This window comes from Meleagris gallopavo, chromosome 16, assembly GCF_000146605.3.
Source record: "Meleagris gallopavo isolate NT-WF06-2002-E0010 breed Aviagen turkey brand Nicholas breeding stock chromosome 16, Turkey_5.1, whole genome shotgun sequence".
NCBI lineage: Eukaryota > Metazoa > Chordata > Aves > Galliformes > Phasianidae > Meleagris > Meleagris gallopavo.
In genome coordinates, this window is record NC_015026.2 from 5,068,343 (window position 1) to 5,088,601 (window position 20,259).

At 38.8% G+C, this 20,259-nt stretch overlaps 1 protein-coding gene across 5 annotated transcripts; it reads left to right on the plus strand.

Annotated features, from left to right (window-relative positions):
- The first annotated feature begins 10 nt into the window (after positions 1-10).
- On the plus strand, positions 11-20,259 carry TMC5 (transmembrane channel like 5). 5 transcript variants are annotated; one of them, XM_010719466.2, is made up of 18 exons: positions 11-100; positions 6,601-6,762; positions 7,321-7,565; positions 7,955-8,059; positions 9,553-9,639; positions 10,395-10,494; positions 11,114-11,204; positions 11,499-11,747; positions 12,905-13,056; positions 13,177-13,321; positions 13,911-14,066; positions 14,420-14,586; positions 15,261-15,339; positions 15,701-15,798; positions 17,008-17,103; positions 17,491-17,566; positions 18,334-18,467; positions 19,633-20,259. In XM_010719466.2, the coding sequence occupies exons 2-18, from the start codon at positions 6,689-6,691 to the stop codon at positions 19,808-19,810; spliced, it is 2,232 nt and encodes a 743-aa protein (XP_010717768.1). In that variant the 5' UTR covers positions 11-100; positions 6,601-6,688; the 3' UTR covers positions 19,811-20,259. The 5 variants fall into 5 exon arrangements, with proteins under 5 accessions (XP_010717768.1, XP_019476299.1, XP_010717767.1 ...); XM_019620754.2 differs by lacking the exon at positions 11-100 and adding an exon at positions 152-1,645; XM_010719465.3 differs by lacking the exon at positions 11-100 and adding an exon at positions 1,692-3,609.

Here is a 20,259-nt window from a genome sequence, read left to right on the forward strand (position 1 = left end):
GCGGCGCGGGGGTCCGGGATGCGGCCGCTCTCCGGGATGCGGCTCTCCGGTGATTTCGCCACGCATCTGTGCCGCAGTTGTCGCTCGAGCGGCCGGCCCGGTATCCTAGGGCTTCGTGTTGGTGTACAGGAATGTAACTCTGAAAGCTGGGCGGCAGGTTTGCTCAGCAAGGCTTCTGTGCCATGCTGCAGCCTGCCAGGTGTGCCAGCCCTGCTGGGATCACCAGCTGGCAGCGTGGCATCGCTCTTGCTTTGGGACAGCTTGCTTTTCAGACTCTGCCAGTTAGTGAATGGATGTGGTGCTGCATTTTCTAAAGAGCGGGTTGTGATTTTCCTAAATTGCAACAAGTAGTGGGAAGCCAGAAGTACATGGGAAGGTTTTTATTCAGGCTATAAAAGTAGTGAAGTGTTGTGGTATTGTTCTGCGGGCAGACATAACAGGAACTGGTGCTGTGTAGATATCCCTGCTCGCACTTTTGTAAAAAAAAGCCTCTAATTGTAACTAATGTATTCCTTCTGTATGTTTATTGAAAAGTAGAATTGTAATGAATGAACTCACATGCTGCACTATATTATAACTTAGCTATATTGTGTCTGGAAAAAAAGTATTTAGCTTATGTGAAAGTAATTGTCCAGTAATTTGAAAACCACTTATAAGATTTTGAAGTGCGAGGAGAAACCTGTGACTCCATTCTTCTGACTGGTTCTCTCCAGCCATTTTCTGACTTGTTAGTTGATTTACTAGCACATAGTGAATAGCTTCTGTTTTTTTCTCAGGGTCACTGTGAGTGCTGGCTGCACAAATAGTTATCAGTGACAGAATAGGAAGTTAAACCAGGAATTACAAACAGAACAATACCTTTATTATGTTGGACAAAACTGTGCACCTTCAAAGTTCCATTTGTTAATCTAAAATGATCATATCTGTAGTTTTAATGTGTCTTTCCAATTGAACTTATGAATGAGACTCCTGTAACTGATACCCTGATACTGCTCATTAAAATATAATTTGAAGGTTGCATTTAATCTGGATAGCTGTCTATTGCACGCACAGCATAAACCAAGTTTTTTTTTAAGGCAAAACATTAGAGCTGTTGTTGTAAAAAGTATCTTGTGCCTCTAATGGATGTTCTGTGATAGGCTGTCTTTACAGTGAAAGCAGAAAACTTAATTTCAAGCAAGTATTCTTGAATACTATTTTTTTTTTTTAATCAGACATTTCCTTCTAATGCAAGTGGCTGGCAATGCTGCTTAATAGATAGACTTAAAAATATTCATTTTGTGAAGCAAGACTTAGTTTGTAGTTTGGAAATGTAGTCACAAAATTGACTTGCATGGATAGAGTGATGGTTGCCTTACTTGCAGTCTATGAGCAAGGTTAAGTTTTCAAGCGTTTTCAAGAGAAATGTTCGTAGTTTATTATTCTTGCTAATCTTTCCTGTAGGGGAAGCACACATGCTGTTTTTACTCTTAAGTTCCCTATTCTAATTCTAGTAGTTATTATGTATCCCTGATTGTTTTCAGCCAACTCTTAGAATTTTCCCAGTGGATTACGTTGGCAACTTGCAGTCAGAGGTAATAAAATAGAAGCAGCAAAGAGAAGAGACTTGCACTCAAAGGAATCTCTGCAGAGAGGATTGGATAAGGTAATTAGGTTATACAGGCAAACAGATGAGGAATAAAAAGAGGGTATAGAGCGAATATGGAGCTGAGCTCTTCAGGCTTAAGACTTTGGGAGCAGCCTATCGAGAGCAGAGGGAGTCTTATCAGTAGGATGTTCCCCAGTGTCAGATGGATGCTGTTCTACAAGCTGATGTCAGCCTGCCAATCTATCCTGCACCCTACTCCCTCTCATCAAGAAAAGGTGGGGGGATGGAGAGAATGGGATCTGGAAGGGAGCATTGTGTTGTAGGGCTAGGAAGTGCCTTTCTTTGTGAGCTGAGGTTCAAACAAGGTGTTGGGAGAGGCAACAGCGCTGTGACCATAATGACAATGCTGTCACTTTCCCCCATTTTCTTCCCAAAGTTCCTGTCTGTCATTTGAATGCTGCTGTAAGCAGATGAGTCTTTGCTACTATCAATTGTCTTTCACCGAGAAGATCTTTTAACAGAGGCTGTTTGCTAAAATTTATTGAGTGTCTAAGATAATAAAGGTGACATCAGCTCCTGTTGTTCACTATGGTAACATCAATAGAAGCACAATGGAAATCCAGTAAGAGGTGGTGTTTGTCAGTATGGATCAGGTACTTTGGCAGTATGCATAAAAAGTAATTGACTTTCACTTCCTTGTATGATTCACATTTGTTTCATTGCTAACATGTCAATTTAAGATCAGGCTGTTGAGTGTATTCAGGCTTTGTCACAGCTGACAGGCCCTCCGGATTTTCTAGGAGACTTCCTAGTTTCTTGCAGTAGTGTTGAAACTATTGGAGTTGAGTTAGTGAAAAAGCAGTGGTGAGTATTGGAACCTAATTGCTGACAGAACATGTCTGTCTCTCAAACTCACTTTTGGCTTCCAGAAATCAATCTGATTTTTCAGTTTGAAGCTGTGTGGAACATAGCCATGGAATGGCGTAAGTGCAAAGGGACCTTAAAGGTCATCCGGTTTCAACTCCCTGTCGTGGTCTGGCTGCCACTCATCAGGTCAGTGCCCCATCCAACTAGGCCTCGAATGCCTCCAGGGATGGGGCATCTTCAGCTCTGGGCAGCCTGTGCCACGGCCTTACCATCCTCTCAGTAAAGATTTTCCACCTAACAGCTAACCTAAATCTCCCCTCTTCTAGTTTGAAATCATTCTGCCTTTTCCTATTGCTATCTGCTCATGTAAATGGCAGTGTCCCTTCTGTTTATAAGCTCCCCTTAAGTACTGGAAGGCCACAGTCAGGTCTGCTTTGAGCTTTCTCTTCTCCTGTTCAACAGGAGAGGAACTCATGAACAAAAATAACTTACATAGTGGTGGAGGGCTGTTCATCATACCCTAGAAAATTAAATGATCTTTATGCTAAAGGAAAACATTCAACCAGATGAATCAGTTCTTCCGTAACGTTTTCCCTTTGTTCAGCACTGTTAAGTAAACTATGATGTAGTTCTGGAGCTTACTGTTTGCACTGACTTACAGGATTTCTGTAAGTAGAATTTGCTTCACATGTTCTTTTTGAGGAAAGCAGGTAAATGACTTGAAGGTGTGAGAGTTTTCCTGTAACGTGATACCACATCAAAATGTAGTTTAGCCAGCCATGCATGTTTGTTTGATTAAAATTCTAAAGGAGGATTAGTGTCTATGGCAGTAAATTACCCAAACAGGAGTGGATGAAACAAACTGGGAGTATTTTCTGATAGCAGGTGGTTTGTGACGTGAAAGCCGTTATTTATTCTGGGAAGTGATCCAGAAGCATGAGCTAGCACTGCTTGAATTTCCCTGCTTTATATCTTCGCAGTGTGTTCAAGGATTTAAGTGGAAAGCACCCTCTCTCCACCTATGCTGTAACTTATTTGCCAGCTGACCTTAAAACCTTCTGTTCTCCAGTGTGAGAAGTGGACAAGATTTATCTATTTGCTTGCCAGAATCCAAAATGTCACCCAACAAACAGATGCCACCCTGAGAAGGGAAGGTTTGCCGAGCTTTTACTTTTAATCTTCCTGAGTAGTCTTTGTTCTTCAACTATTTACTTTTTCTTTTGGAAGATAACTTTTTGAAGGGGAGGGTAAGTCTAAACTTCATATCTGTTCCTGGAGCCATGATTTACTGGATCCCATCATAGCTCACAGAGGAGAAGAGAGTGGTTTAGCTTTTATATTTCATGCTTCTGGCTTTTCCAATGAAGTGTGACTGATAAGAAATCTATAAACTGCCAGTACCTCAAAGCACAAACCAAACCAATGATGTACACATCTGATTTGAGAGAAAAAGTTTCTCATGATTTTGGGGTTTGGGATGGAGGAAGTGGGTGGATTGGTGTGCCATCTGTACGCCCTTGTGTGCTACCTGCACTACCCTGGCGTGCTACTTGTACACCTGTAGCATCATGTGCACCCATCCCACTCCAGAGCATGTTGTGCACCACGGCAGTCTTTGGCTGAGCATGCAGTCAGGAAACATGGGTTTTCCACATTTTCCCTCACTCCAAATGCTGTTCAAAGTCTGGGACCTAATACCCTCAGCTAGCAAGGGGAAGAATCTTTTTTTCCTTTTCAGTTGGAAGAAAATATCTGTGTATATAGGGAATTCATTTTAAGTCCTCCAAACTTCAGGAGCAGGGAAAAACAGTGACTGGCTTCACATGTTGGATTCCGTGTTAGATTGTAATTGTCCTTGTAGATTTCCAAGGAAATCCTGACACTTACGCACTGCTGTGCATCTTAGGATGCAGAGGAAAGGAAGTGGATAATGATGGAGCCAGTGGACAGTCAGTCTTGGGCATATTGGAATGTCTTAGTGAGCCTAAGGTCTCGAGGTCTTCAAAAGAAGTAGGAGAAAGAAGTGATGGCTGTATCTTTTAGTCAAGCTGATCTCATTCTTGTTGGTTGCACTTCAGCAAGTTGGCTGGTTATGCAGAACCCATATGTTTACATCAAAATATTTCTTCTCTACAGTTTGAAGACCAGGCAGGCTAATAAGCCATTGAGATTTGTGCTGGGTCTGAGGGAGTGAGGTTTCTTGGAAACCAGCTGAAAAGCAGAAAAATGCCATTTGGGGCATTCTAAGAAAATTGTCTGAGTGTTTTCTTCCTCTGACAAGGCCATCTTTTCTTCTTTAGCTTTTCATTACAGTTTGAAATGTTAAATATTTTTAGAGGAAAATGTACTGTTCTAGGCAAATTGTTGCAGCAGATCATTGTTAGGTATTGCAGGAGTTACGTATGTGTTCTTTTAAATGGACTCTGGGGACAGAACATGCCAATTCCTGAATAGTTTGTCAGCACTAGTTACAGTATATCTGAAAAGATCATGAGGGACTAAGTGGCTTCTGCCACCTAAAACTCGCCAAGACTTTTCATATAAGAACTATTAGATTCCTGGAGTGATTGTTGATTTTCTCTGGGGGTTGCTGGATTTCTCTGGCTCTGCTAATTACTTGTCTGACTAAATGAGAATCTCACCTTGTTTCTGTGCATACAAAGCTGTGGCATGAAAAGTGCACATTTCACTTGTGGGAGGTGATGTCTATAGTTTTGTGTTGGCAGGGATGGAAGTCCATTATTTACAGTGACGTAGCACGGGCTGCTTGTCCAGTGTACTCTTTTATTGAGTATTTGCTCAAGATGGGGGCCTTGTTATAATGTACTTCATCATGATATAATGAAAGTATGGACAATTTCCTAATGAAAATGTAAGACTTAACTCAATAAATCATTAGTGTTTATATGTGAATCTCTTTACAAGTCATCATGCAAAACCTGGACTAAGTTTTACACCTGTATGTCTTTAGAGTGTCCGGGATCCTTAGAGGTGCAAATGACACAATCCTGAGCTTGTTTTGAGCAAATGAGAAGATTTTGGCAGGCCTGCAAAGCCAGACAAAAGCCTTAAAAAGGCGCTGTACAATTATCTGTTTGGAAGATTACTTTTCTGTGTGTGATGCTTTCTTTACAGCAGTAGAAATTAAGTGAAAACCACTCAAGACATAAAGGTTGATTGAGAGCGTAATGTTAAATGAAGCTCAGCTCCACTTTTCTTGGGAGTGCAGTTGAGATTAAAGCAAGGTGTCTGATAGGTTTTGCCAGATCTATCATTTTATTAATTTATTTTTATTATTTTGTATTTTATTTCTTTTTTCTTCCCTGTTAAATAGCTTGCTAGCTGGTCGAACTTGACATGATGCCTTTAAGAACAAATACTAAAAATTACTTCCTTTTAATTTATTTTTTTTTTAGTATGGCTTTGATTAATTGCAGAACTACTTATTTAGTTTGGATTCTGTCTTTAATTTGAGTAGAAGATTGTCCTTTCACTGACTAACCTGGACTTATTTTGCTAATAATTTTAAACTCTGACCAGGTCTGGTTTGTTTAAGGGTGAAGCGAAACTCTAAGAAATAAAGCTAAGGATGAAACTATTTACAAGATCAAAGCATGAAGTCATTAGAAGAGCCCTCGTTGAGAATGGTCCAGTGTCCCATGCTCACAGCTGAGGATTGCAGGTGCCTCTATCAGGAAGGAAGTGGGCAGACATTTCTTACCTGTTGGTTTTGGAGCCATAGTGGTCAGAGAAAAATTGTGTGGTGGTTTTTCCCTGTATGAGAAAGAAAGAGGATGTACTTCCTTCTTCTAAATGTTTTAACACGCGACTAAAACCTGCTTTTAGTCAATGCTGGTCAAGTCTTCGTGTGGCACTCCAATTCCATAGTTTTGTATAGAGCTAGCTATAGAGAAATAGGAGTTCTTGTTTTACCTGAGTCTTGTAGTGGACCCTAAATTTCCCAACGATAAATAAAATAAAGTCAGAGCACGACGATGGTTCTAATTTCCATTTATATTGTTATATTTTACATGTTAGGGAGGTTACAAAATCTAACTAAGGGCAAAAATGAGGTTCCTTTCTTTCCATTTTGTGTGTGTGTGTATATACATACATACATACATATATATATGTTTTGTAATCAGGTCAGAAATCAGTCTATCCAGGAACGTGTTACTGGAGCAGCAGAGACAAAAATAAGGAAGATTTCTTCTATCAAACCAAAGACTTGCCATGTCTTACCATTACAACAAAGCCTTTGAAAATCCAGACTACCACTTCTCAGAGTCACTGGAAGTTGATAGGAGGTGAGTCCATTTCATTTGGCTGTTACGACTGTGTCGCAAGAAAGCAAGTTATTTATGTGCAGGGCAAACTTCTACAGAGTTTTAGTTTGTGACATGCTTTTAGTACCTCCTTTATGTTTACTTTCTCAGACACAAGTTTTTGATGCTGTCAAAAAGAAGGTGTCAGTCAACAGGAATTGCATGCTTGGTTTTGACGTGTTACAAATTTTATCAGTTAAATTGATTTTAAGTTGTATAGCACAGATGTTATGGATATTATTTAGTTCTGGTAATGTTTACAATGTGCTATAATGTTGAACGTCTTAACTTTTCAAGCACTTATTCCTGTTTAGGGAGGGTCCATATTAACTTCAATTTGAGAAAGGCATTAGTCTTTCTAATTCATTTGATGACGAAATCAGAATTTTTATGTTGAAGTTCCAAATATGAAATACCTGTTAGTATCTGATTTCCTCTTGTAATATAATCAAATTTGATGATACTAGGTAACAATTTAATAAGCATATCAATTGAAAGGTTTTATGGCACTCAAGATTTTCCATTTTCTTATTTACACAGCAGGAATTCCGAAGGGAATCAGTTCTCTCACCAAAACCCTTACGATTCTTTGTCGTATACTTACCAAGGAGAGCACAGAGGAAGAAGACAGAATTATCCTCCAGCCATACCAATGGCTTCTCTGAGACACAATTCTGAATACAGTGAAAGTTTACCAATGGCTTCTCTGAGACACAACTCTGAATACAGTGAAAGTTTACCAAGAGTTGAAGTCCTGAGCAGAAGTCCATATGGAAGATCCCAAGGTATGTAATTTCTCATATGAAGATGCTTAGAAACAAGCAACAGCTTGCTGTGTCCTGTGGGCAGTACTGCCATTCTGGAAGGCTCAAGTCTCTGCACAAATTTGTGTTTGTTGGCAGTGAATTTTTTGCCTTTTTCCTAGGAGTCCAGATGTTAAATTAACAAGTAGGAGTACTGACTATTTTATTAACAGATCAGTAAATGCTTACTTTTATGTACTACATAATTAATTCAATAGTAGGATGTACACTGAAAAGAGATACAGAAGTGATAGGGTATATTGCCATACCTATAGTAGAGCTGTATTTGATCAAAAGGTCTGATATTTTGGGTGTGTTAATAATCCATAGCAGCATGCAACTTTCTGTATAATTCTGGTTGCTTTCAACAGATAATCTTTCCTTTGAGCCTGAGCCAGAATTGGCATATAGCCCACGTTCTGCCTTCAGTCCGCTGGATGACCCCTATAATCACAGATTTTCCAGTGAATCAGAAGGTAAGACACACAGATTGTGCTCTGTGAGAACACTGATGTCAGTCTCACGTTCCCTAAAATAATAAAGATTTAAAAGTCTGCTTTAAGTATGAAGATTTTCACATAATGAAAGGAGTCAGAATACATGAATTATATTTTACTATATAATTGTGGCTGAATTTTTCAGTATTTCTGAAAGTGATGATCTTTGTTTCTTGAGCAGTGAAAGGTGTAATGCCTATCTCTTAACTGAAACTCCCAATAAGTTGGTCATCATAAAATAAACTTACACAGGTATTTAAAGAGGCATACTGTAGGAGGACATAAGAGAAGAGTAGGATGCGTTTTTCAAGACTGTCTTTAGTTACTGAATTTGTTACTACGTTGTCTAAGTGTAAATTATTATAGCAGTAACTAGAGATTTATGTCAATGAAAACGGAGTGGACTGAAATAATACAATCTGAGTTCTCTCTTAGACCAGCATAGCAGCTTACCAATCATTTTCTGGGAAGAATCTGCTCTTCCTGTAATTTCTCTGTTACAGTTTGTTTCCTGCCTAATGCTTCTTGAATGTTATTGTTGGCTTTTTTTTTCTTTTCTTCATGGGAACATAGTCTTTAGTTTAGGATTGGATTTGGCAAAATCTTATGTTTATATAAAATAGTAACTCTTTTTATTGGTACCTGGAAATGCTCATCCCGTAAGTGACCACAGAGATGGGCCATTTCCAAACACTGACACTCCTGCATATTTTTTTAAAACCAGGTAGGAAGGAGAGAGTGCATTTACAACATAATCACGTAGAGATTAAATGTGTAGGTGCTGAAAATGCATCCACGTGGAGATACAGATGCTTTTCTTTTTCATTGCTACAAAACAAGTTGGCTTAAAGTAGGAATGACAGTGGTACTTTTAGATCTAAGGAATAAATGTTAGTGAGCCTGCAGCGTGTGCACCATTTAGCAGACATGTCAGTCAGTTGGGACCTTCCAGACTGAAGGATTGTGCTCAACATGTGGGTGTAGCACTGAGTAGGTTGGCCATTATCTTACTGGGGAGTCAAGGAAAGCAAAAGTAAGGCTAAACTCATCTGCTTCATTGCTGGAACGTGGATGCTTTTAAGGAAACTAGTTTGAATGGTTTGATGAAAGAAGCTTGTTGTTTCTAAAACAATCCCTCCAAATTAGTGGAAGGATTTTGAAAGAAAGGAGCTGTCTTCTAGAAAGAAGAACTTGAAGAATCAATGTGTATATGTATGAATGGGTTAAATGAGACAGTTTTTCACAGTAGGAGAGGACTCAGTGCCACTTTGCCAGCGTATGTCTGAGAAATTGCAAGCAGTCATCAAACATCACCTGGGATTAAGTTAGAGGGAGAATGTATGTTTGCATGTACTTAGAGAGATGGAAGGATATATTTTTAAATTGTTTTTATGAAAGTGAAATTTGAATGTCTTAAATCAATTTAACCTAGGAGTATCCAGGCTTATTAAATGGTGCTTGTTGTTGTTCAGACAGCTTTGTTCGGAGACGCAACAGAAGGCCATCTGACATCAGGACATTTTCAACCCTGTCTCAAGCAACTCCGGAGTGCAGTGAAGGTAGGAGTTTAGAGAAGTGTTTTTATATGAGGTAACGTCTTGCACAGTTATGCTGTGGTTGATACTGTTCTTGATTTATCATCAGAATTGCATGTAGTTTTTCTGTGGTTACAAGAGCAGCTTGTTTTTTTGTTAAGGCTAGTATTTCATCTTTTGTACTCCCTAGCACACTACAACATAAGTGAAGCAAAATGCAGTGTGATTTCTTGTTAAGAAGTTTAGCTTTTCTTTTTATAACTTATTTGCTTGTCCAGCTGATGATTTATTATTTTATTATATGTCTCGAGTTAGCATCGAATTCCAACTGTGTGGAAACAAGATGAATGACAAGTAATATCTCTTATAAATATATTTTACATAGACCAGCATGAACTAAAATCACACAATAAAAGCTTAGATTTCAAGTTAGTACGTAGTGTTTTAGAAATGTGACTGTCAGTGATCAAGGAATAGACCAGCTCTTCAGAGTTTGTCAGTGTTCTGTCTTCCTTTACAGTACAGCTCTTTGCATTAGCATTCAACAAACAGTAGACAAGTGATACTTACTTGTTAACGTGCAGTATTGTGCTACTTCATGCGTCTGTATTAGAGTACTGGTAAAAGTAAGGATATTCTAGACAGAATCGTTAAGTCTTAGAACGTCACATGCATTAGTAGCTGTGAAAATGGGAACGATTATATAAATTTTTGATTTTTTTAATAACAATTACTACCTTATCATCCCCAAATTTGGATTTATCATTATTTTTATGCAGAAGAAAAATTAGTTGGAAATCTTGCAAGCATGTCCAAGCGTGAAAGGATTAAAGCAATCCAGAAGATGCCAGAAACCATGAAAAGAAAGAGAGATATCAGGTAAAAATAAAAGTTGATCTGTTTAGTTTTACAAGCAGTATGATTTTTGACATCCAGCTATCAAGTATGTATTTGCCAGCTGCTCAGCTTTGCTTTGTCCCTTTGAGTATGAAAAAACTGATAGTACTTTTTAATTAGCTTTTAAAAAGTTAACATCTTGCAAGGAAAAATAATCTAAAGATGGTTCAATATCCATTCTCTGAGTGAGAAGACTCATCTAATATAAAACACAATAGCAAGGCCGTGCCCTTCTGCACGCAGGTATGTCTTCTGACTGTTATTCAAGGGAAAGTTGAATGCTGGCTGTTAAAAACAGAGAAGAGACCACATGATTTCAGCCATCATTTTGATCATTGTGTACATTTATTTAATACACATGAATATATTTAGATGTTGTTCCTAGCAGTGACTTATTAGAGCAGTTGGAATATGGTGCCACACCTCAGCTTGTAATGGACAAAGACCATTTTAGCAGCTAACACAAGAAGAACTGGCAGAATCATCTCAAGTTGTATTGGCTTGGTCATGAGCATGTGTTTGCAGCAGCTTCTTTGGCTTCTTGTTCTAATTACTGCTCATGCTATAATGATTGTCACTCCTTTGTCCTGCTTTCCCACAGGAATAAAGTTCTCACAGAAATCACAAAGAAATCAGGGGGCTGTGGTACTCAGTGTGGCTGCTGTACGCACTGTCTGCGCAGTGCAAAAGTGGTGAGTGTCAGGCATGTCAGTGGGTAACAGCTGGAGGGAGCTGTAGCTGCAATGTAAGCACCATCTCCAGAGGTATTGGGCATCTTGTAGTCTTATTTTGTTTATTTGCTGTTCATTGATAATGATTTGCATTAGGTAGGAACAGTTCTTAAGCATTTTACGATGCATTGAAAGGTGGAAATCTGTTCTTATCATCAAAATGGAGCTGTAAAAATATGAGGGTGTATTATGTGGATTTGAGTCCTGTGTAAGGCTGCTCACTGAGGTTCACCTCTCTCATCTTTTGTTCTGTAGTCATTTCGGCGATTTAGAAATACCTTGTCAGAATATTTTCACCGACTGAATTTCTGGCACAAGACTCTGAAGATCATTGGTGGAGAGTTTGGAACAAGTGTTCTTTCTTATTTTATTTTCTTGAAATGGTTGCTGAATTTCAACATCTTCTCATTCCTCATAAACTTTGGTTTCATCACAATCCCTCAGTTTGTTACAGCAGAACCAAATAATCTTTCATTCACGGGTCTGGAGCTGCTCACTGGAGCTGTAAGTATGTCACAGTGGATGTGTGTTATTTTTCTCTGAAACAGATCTACTATAAAACTCACGGCAGTCTAAAAACTAATTATTTCTTAAGAGTTGGAGATAAATTTTCACGTGATTAGAATAAATATTTCATACATACTCGAGGAAAAGAGGCTGTATCAAAAGTTGATTCAGAGTGGAATGTATGTGCTATGATGAATTTGTCTTAAAGCAGATGGTTGCTATGTTAAGCAATGTAGCAAGTTTTTTTCCTTCTTGTAGAAAGCAGTGGAAGAGTGGAAGTCAGGCTTTCTGGAGACAACTACAATAGTCTTCAGGAGAATGTATTTCCCATGCTAGTTTTCCTCTAAAAATACAATGTGGATTTCAGTGTACGATCCTGTGAATTTTGCTTATCTCTGAAGCTGTGTTCTTCTAGGGTGCATGCAGATCTTGGTGTTGCAGCCTGTTGAGCTCAGTGTGGCTTGTAATTAGAAGGAGCTTTTCAGTTTACAGAGATATTTCTACTTGAGGCATAAAATCTCAGACTATTTGGAAAGAAAGACTTTGCTCTAAGCATAGACTTGCTCCTTTTCTTTCTATCTTTGACTGTTTTAAGAATTTTGTCAGTTTAACTCATGTTAAAGAATTTCTCTGGTTAATAGACAAGATTTTGTTCTCCCTAATACTTAGTTGAGAAGAAATATTTTTTTAAAAAAGGTGCCTGCCTTTTCTTTCTAGGGTTGGCTTTAAAGTTGTGTATTTTGTAGTAGTAACACTGTTCAATTTTGCAAAGTACAGAAACTATTGCAAGAGTTCCGCTGTGATGTTGTAACTTGGCATAGAATGTCACATGTTCCATTCCTGGTTCCTTCACAGTTGTTGCAATTTGTTGGTGCAGAACTTTGATCCTGAGAAGGAAGTGATTATGCCTTTTCCTCTTCAGAATTTTTCAGAAGATACCAAATCATGCTCCATCATCCATGTGATACAAATCTGTAATCATGTACCTCTAAAAGTCCCACAGCTTTTTGGGGGTGTAAGACAAATAAAGGACTTGATATTTACAAATTTAATTACTCCTCTGATTTCACTGTACAACAGCTCCCACATGTGAATTAAGCCTTAGATGATGGTACTTCTAGCAAAAGTTCTGAATGATGTCCATATATTTTCAGGGTTATTTTCAACAAACGGTACTCTACTATGGCTTTTACACCAATGCTACAATCAGTCAAAAGAAGAATGGTGCATCTTATAACATGCAGCTGGCCTATATTTTCACTGTTGGAATATATTTTGTCATCTGTTTGCTTATCTTGGTGTTCAGGTAAACTAGCTATATGTTCTTATTTCATTTATATTAGCAAAAAAAATCCCTGTATGGTTGGCAGGTACGGTTGCATGTGCTTTCCTGTTACACATCTCACAAATTTAATTGTCATTGCAGCATGGCAAAATCTTTCTGCAGAAACTTTATTAACCCTCAGATGTACTCTGGCAATGCAAGCAAACTTCTCTGCACTTGGGACTTCAACATAACTAATGAAAAAACTGTGAAGTTGCAACAAAAGAATTTCAGCACACAGATAAAGGTAGAAAATACAGGAGATACAAAAAGGTGCAAAGGTACAGAATTAGCATGCTGGAGTCACTCTGACAGAACATGCGCACAAATAAGTTTCTGCCACTAACTTGAGCATGCTATTCTTGTTTCTAATAAACTTAAGTCTTCCTGGCTGTTACGTTTAACTTGGTTTGAACTCCTGGATTTGTCTTAGCTACTCATTTTTCATTTCACTTTGAGCTACGTGTAAATACTTACATGTATATATATTTATATATATTTTTCCTATTAAATGAATCTCTGTGACTATTAAATATATGCTAAACAGAATTAAACAGAATATTGCTTGCTTTTTTTTGTTTGTTTGGTTTTGGTTTTTTTTCAGTTTAACTGTTTTCTCAAAGAAGAGCAGGCTTATATGAAATGTTAAATACAGTATAGCTGTTAAGATAAACAACTTTTGGGATAGGAACACATAGTTGTCTAGTAAATTTTCCCACTGTATCAATATTCTAGAGGGGAAAAAAATACATCAACCTCTTAGGCAGTTATCTGAAGCAGGTTTTGCTTTATGCTGTCACCCGAGGAATTCTTCATTAGGATTTGTTTCCTTGCAGGAAGACCTCGCTGAAGAAAACAAAGAAACTCTAAATTTTTCTGTAACGGAGAGAATTGTTCGTATTCTTATCCATCTTGGGTCATGGGCTGCTTCCCTGGGAACAGCAGTAGCTGCTTGTGCTGGTATTTACTTCCTCTCCGTTAATAATCTAAAGGTAAGTACTGATTTTGCAGCCCTCCATTCCAGCATTTGCTTGCCTCAAATCTTGGCTGTGTAAGAGTACAGCTGCTGTCATTAAAGAGCAAGAAGAAGGCCTGGCTCTCCTTTGTCCTGCAGATGGTTTTTAAAATGGGGCTTCCACCATGGTCCTGTGTAACTCATAGGAAAGGGAGGGTTACATGCTGAACAGACATGGAACTGTAAAACAGGATTACCTCTAATCTGAGAATATATAGGGATCTGTGCCAGGTGTCTTCCCTGTGGACACAACTTGAGGCAGCACTTCAGCTAAAATTCTAAGTTTAGGGTTGGTTTTTATTTTTACTTTTTTTTTTTCTTCTCTCAAAGCTCTTTATGAAAGGGTATAAAAATGAACTGGAAAGCCAAGCTGCCATGTTGGTGCTACCTATTATTACATCCCTCCTCAACGTGTTCATCCCATTCTTCTACTCATGGCTTGGAAACCTGGAGAAATTTCAGAATCCCAAAAGCAAGATATATGTTGCTATTGCCAGGTATTTGTTGCTACCTCCACTTAGTGCTTTTTGCCTGAAGTTGGCTGATTCTTCTTTTTTACAGCAAGCTGTACCTAGGTGGTGTGGTGGGCAGTAGTGAGCTATGGAGCAGGTGAATTCATCTTCCCAAAGGCTTCTGTGCAATCTTCCCTCAAAGTTCTATTGGCTTCCAATAGGTCTTCTGTCTGGAATGTTCATCACTGCATGAAGACTTGCTCTCCTTCCCAGTTAGGAACATGGTGAACCTGGGCTTGGCTTTATAGCTCCCATTGATGGTGACTGGGCTGTGGGCCTCCTGGGGGAAGGAAAAGAAGTGGTAAGAGAAGTGAGGAGGTCTGACTTCACTGCAGATGTGTGGAATTAACACTGTATAACTGCCAGTGCTTCTCAGACCTTCCTTCTCTGTGGACTTTGTGCCCACAGCCATTGGCCTATTGAGCAGAGGCCTGTGCCAAATCTGCCCCACCTATCCTTGATTCTGCCAGGACAGTAAAGTAATGCAGCACCTGAGCTCCAAAGATTGCTTCTGTTAGTCCTGGCACTATGGCATGCTGTTGTTATAGCAGAAAGTTAACGTGTGAGTAACATGTGACCAGCAGTTGTCCTGCTGTTATTCTTTCCAGCGAGGTTGCATACCAGTTGCCAGTGCAGTTAATGCTACACTTTCTTTCTAGAACTATAATCCTGAAAATATCCATTATTGGAATACTGTGCTACTACTGGCTTAACGTTGTGGCTGTGTCGGAGTCACAGGTAAAGTTTCAAAAATATCTATCTTTGACTTAGAATACGTCACTGAGAACCACTTTGATGACAGGTCTGCTCAAGCAAAGAGAAGTACCTGTAGTCTCTTGAACAGCTGAATTTGCTACCCTGGTATTTTTTTATTTCAATTTCTAGAGAAATGGGTAACTCATTTTCCTACATTCAGCTAAGATCTCATCTGGTTTGCAGCATCGTTCAGTGAGAGATCAGCCATTAGTTAGGATGCTAGCAAGGCTTTGGTTCGTGGCACAAATTTTTGGATGCCCAAGCATTGAGGAATGTTAGATTTACATCATTTTTCACTTCTAAATGTGCATATCTTTGTTTTTTTTCATTCCACCCCTTAAAGTGCTGGGAAACACTGATTGGCCAAGATATCTATCGTCTTGTGGTGGTTGACTTCATATTTTGTTTGCTTGGCTCATTCTTTGGAGAATTTTTGCGAAGGTGAGTACACTTTTTTTTCTAATCTTGTTTTTCTTCATTAGCCAAATATGTGTTTTGTTGTTGTTTTTGTTTCATTATTTGTTTGTTTTCCCCTGTGCTAACTGTGATAATAACAGTGCTGAATTTTTACTGCGCTACAAAGCTTTTTTGGCATCTTAGCCACACATCTGTGGGAGATCTTTACAATTGTTTGCCCTTCACATGAGGTGAGAACAAGATTGGTTTACAAATGAGGACTTAGACTTTTGTGTTAAATTGACACAAAACAGTGTTGAGAAGCCCTTGTAGATTTTCTCTCCACAGCTCTTGTCAGTGTAGTTTAATCCTCTCGTGTTCTTGCTCTTTTGAGATAGGAAATTACCTTCAGCAAAAGGTCACAACTAATATGCAGTGTCAGCCATTATGAATGTCATCCAGTAAGCTGTGCAAAAGCAGCAGGGTTACAGCTGTAAAAGATTAGAAGCACAATTGCTTGTAATTACTTGTATGTCTTCAGAGTAATTCCCAGCTGGCACAGCCCTGAAACATTCATTGTTGATAATGTAGCTATCAGATGATACTAAGACCTCTATTCAAGGCAAAACGGGATAGTTACCAAAATCTTTCCTGTTCTTGATACAAAAACAAACGACAACAATAAAACCTGAAACTGAATCTTTGTAGCTCAGGAAAAAATGAAATGATAAAATGAGATTGCTGGTCCCTGAGAGAAATCCTCTGGGTACTTGCTTATCTGTGTGTATCTCAGCTGCCTGCACAACTGGTTACATCAAAGTAGAATATACTGTAGAATGTATTGAGCATTAGTTTATAAGATTGATGTTTTTGATTAAGGCTGAGAGCTTTCAGGATTGAACAGAAAAGAAGTTAAGGGTTTTTACTGAGGTAAATCATTACTTCATCTGTTTAATCATGAGCATAAACATACTACCTCCTTTCTTCTTTTTCTTTTATTGACTTGCATAAAAAACTCTGTCAATCATATTTACCGCTACTGTCTTATGGGAATTTGCATTTGCCAAGTTCTGCTTCATTTTTGATGTGCTGTCTAATCAGCTGTGGCTGCTTTGACTGATATGTGGTTAATGGAACCCTGAATAATCTGTCACTGATGATTGCATTCAGGAGGTAATTTGTTGAGGTTTCTAAAATGATTTTAATTATTTAGCAAATGCTATTTTTTTTTTTCATTTTTAATTTTTCACCCAGAATTATTGGAACTACAGTCTGTGTGAGCCTGGGGGTGCCAGAATTTGATATTGGAAGAAGTGTTTTAGATTTGATCTATGCTCAGACATTGACCTGGTAAGTGGTCAAAACCTTAATTGGTATTTGGGAATGCCATGGAACATCCTGATTCAGATATTTATGGCTACTTTACATCATGAAAGAATGAACAGGATAAATGCCTGGGGGAGATGATATACCAAGTACCTTTGTAAGGATTGTGACTTGCCAGTTCTCTTTGACTGAGGTTACTACCTGCAGTATTATTGTAGTTTACCTCCTGACCACCTGGTCTGAGAGAAAATGCAAAAGAAATCATAGAATGGCTTTGGTTGGAAGGGACCTCAAGGATCATCAAGTTCCAGCTCCCAGGTTGCAGGCAGGGTTGCCAACTGCTAGATGAAACACTAGTGTTAATGAATTGTGGAAATGCAACTTTTTTTTCTTATAAATTCTTTCTGTTAGGATCGGTATTCTCTTCTCACCTCTGCTGCCTGGTATCCAGATGATATCATTTTCTATAGTATTTTATGTTAAAAAGGTAAGAAGCTTTACATATCTGCTTCATAAAATGCCATGGGAATTATTCTGTTTGAAATCTACGCAGGATGGATTAGGTTGAGTGCTGGGATTGCCTGGAGGCTGAGGAGTTTTGTGCTTGGGAAGCTGTTTGGTTGGTTGTTTTTTGCTGTTTTGTTGTAGTGGGTTTTTGTTTGTTGTTCACTTGCTTAAAGAAAGAAAGGAGCACAGTTAAAGCCTAGGAAACTAACAGCAAACAGTGCATCTGTCAGTACAGACACAGCCTGCTGCTATGATTCTGGATTCCTACTCTCACCAGCCTCCTCCCCCCAGGGCTCCTGGGCCTAAGTGGGGTGATTCTGCTTAATATCAAGGCGGAAGCTTTCAGAGTTCTTTGTCTCACAAGTGTGACTAGGTAAGAGATTCTTACCTCTGAACAGTCTGTAGTGTTAAATATAGAAGAGCAAAGCTATAACTAGAAGCACAGATTCAAACTTCGCTGAGCTGTGGGAAGTTTCATGTGTGCTTCAAAAGCAAACTCTGCCTATCAGAGTTCTGTAAAGCCCATCAGAACCTGGTATCATCTCGTAGTGATTGGAAGACTGTATTCTTGACAAATAAGCTGTAGTTTTAGAAAACTTCAAGTTCTTATAAAAGAAGTTGATGGAAACTCTTGATAGATGCTCTTCCAGCAATTGCCTCCAGCAGTTTCAGCAAGATTGACTAAAATGCAGTTAAAGTGGTAAGTGATGCTATTCCAAGAGTGTATGTACCTTCATCTCTTAAAAGGTCAGTCTGATGAGGAATTGCCAACCTCCTCGCAAAGCCTGGAGAGCTGCTCAAATGACAACGTTCTTCATGGTCCTTCTGTTTTTCCCTTCCTTCATTGGAGTTCTGTCTGTCATTGCAGTCACTGTCTGGAGGTATGGGAGAGTGCTGACGTTCAGTTCCATTACACTGTGCAGTGTGACCTGTTACCAGTAGAAGAAATCTATACTAACTGCTAGTGGCAGGTTTCAGATGTTCATAGTGTTCTGTGTTCTGCAAACAGGTTCAGTAAGTTTGCAAGAATGTGGTTAATGCAGTAACTTGTCCCATAATTAAAGTGGGAGGTGAGACAAGATTGCTTTGAAGTTTGGTATTCTATGTAAATGTCACAGAAAGTTCTTTGATTTGACCTTTGCTGCTCCTCAGAAGTTTCTGTGACCTTGCCTGCTCCTGGGCTTAAATGCTATGAGCCATACTGAGTCTGCGATGCAGAAACACCTGGAAGAAAACAGAGCAGGTCAACTTCTGAGCTTCTGGATTATTTGCAGATTCAGATGTTGTTTTTGTTTATTTTTTTTAAAGAGTGTGCAGAGCTCTGCAATGAGGCATCTGGGTTGCTAGCAGTTTTAAAGCTGCTTTGTTTATGTGCATGTTACTCTGGTCACAGTAATGATGGAAACTCAGATGCAGCTCTTTTTCTTAGCAATTCTCAGCCATGCGATTTCATGTGTAGCCACCTGTCTTAATAAATAAAAACAGATGAAGTGATGTACTTCAGAAAACATATTGCCAGGGGCCAGGTGGCAATTTTGTTCTGTCTGGATTGGTCCAATTTCAAAGCAAACAACATTTCTCTATTTCTATCTGCCCCAAAACGTTAATTTTTGCTAAGAACTACCTCGTTTCACCACAGCCTGTTGGTGCTGAAAGTTTACAGTGATTTGTGTCCTGGAAGGCAAGGTGAGATGGTTGTTCCATTATGCATCTGTGCTGCAAAGTGCTGCAACTTTGAAAAAACAGATTTTCGAACTGCTGTAGTCTGTGCTGCAGTAATTGATTTGTTGCATACAGTGCATGTGGCTTTGTAGGGATCCATTGCAGCATCTCTTATCTCCAACTGCAATAGTCTCAGAGGTGTGCTGAGATGGAATCTTAATGTCCTGGAGCTGACCCCAAAAAAGTCAGCAATTAGAGATGATGGCATTCTCTGAGGGTCCCAAAGAACTGGAGGGCAATAGCGAGACAGAGAACAACAATGCATTGAATGAAATCCCTTGTTAGTATAGGAAACATTAAATAGCTGCTTTCTCATGCTTTCAGGTTGAAACCTTCAAAAGAATGTGGTCCTTTCCGAGGTCTGCCTTCTATATACACAGCAATCTCTGAGTGGGTAAAGATACTGAAAAATTACATTGATTCAAAATGGGTAGCATGGATCTACTACAACTTAATTACAAGTGAACTTTTCTTCTTCATCCTCTCCATCCTTATCATGTAAGTACCACGTAAGTCAGAAAAGGACATGAAGTGGAAAAACCTGGCTAGGCCATAGCCATTCTCTGTAACAATTGCAAAGTGCATTTCAGAATACTAGAAATGATAAATCTAAGGGAAATTCATGTATTTGAAGTATGTAAAGAAGTTATAAAACCTATTCCTTTTATGTTATGATGCCAAAGCTCTCCTTGTTTCATGCTAATTGGAGGATATACTGCTTTTTAATTTAATATTTTTAGTTCACTGGTGAGTTGGCTTCCAGGTCTTATTACCACTGCCACTGTGAGCTTTAGCAACATCAGTGAATGGGAACATACTGCATGTGGTTGGCAGGATAAATTGCTTTACTTATTTACTTATTTAAAGAGATATAAATTAGAAGGAAAAGATCTGTCATTCACAAGGAGAAATAGTACGTGTCAGATCTATACTGGAACCTTGGGCAACATA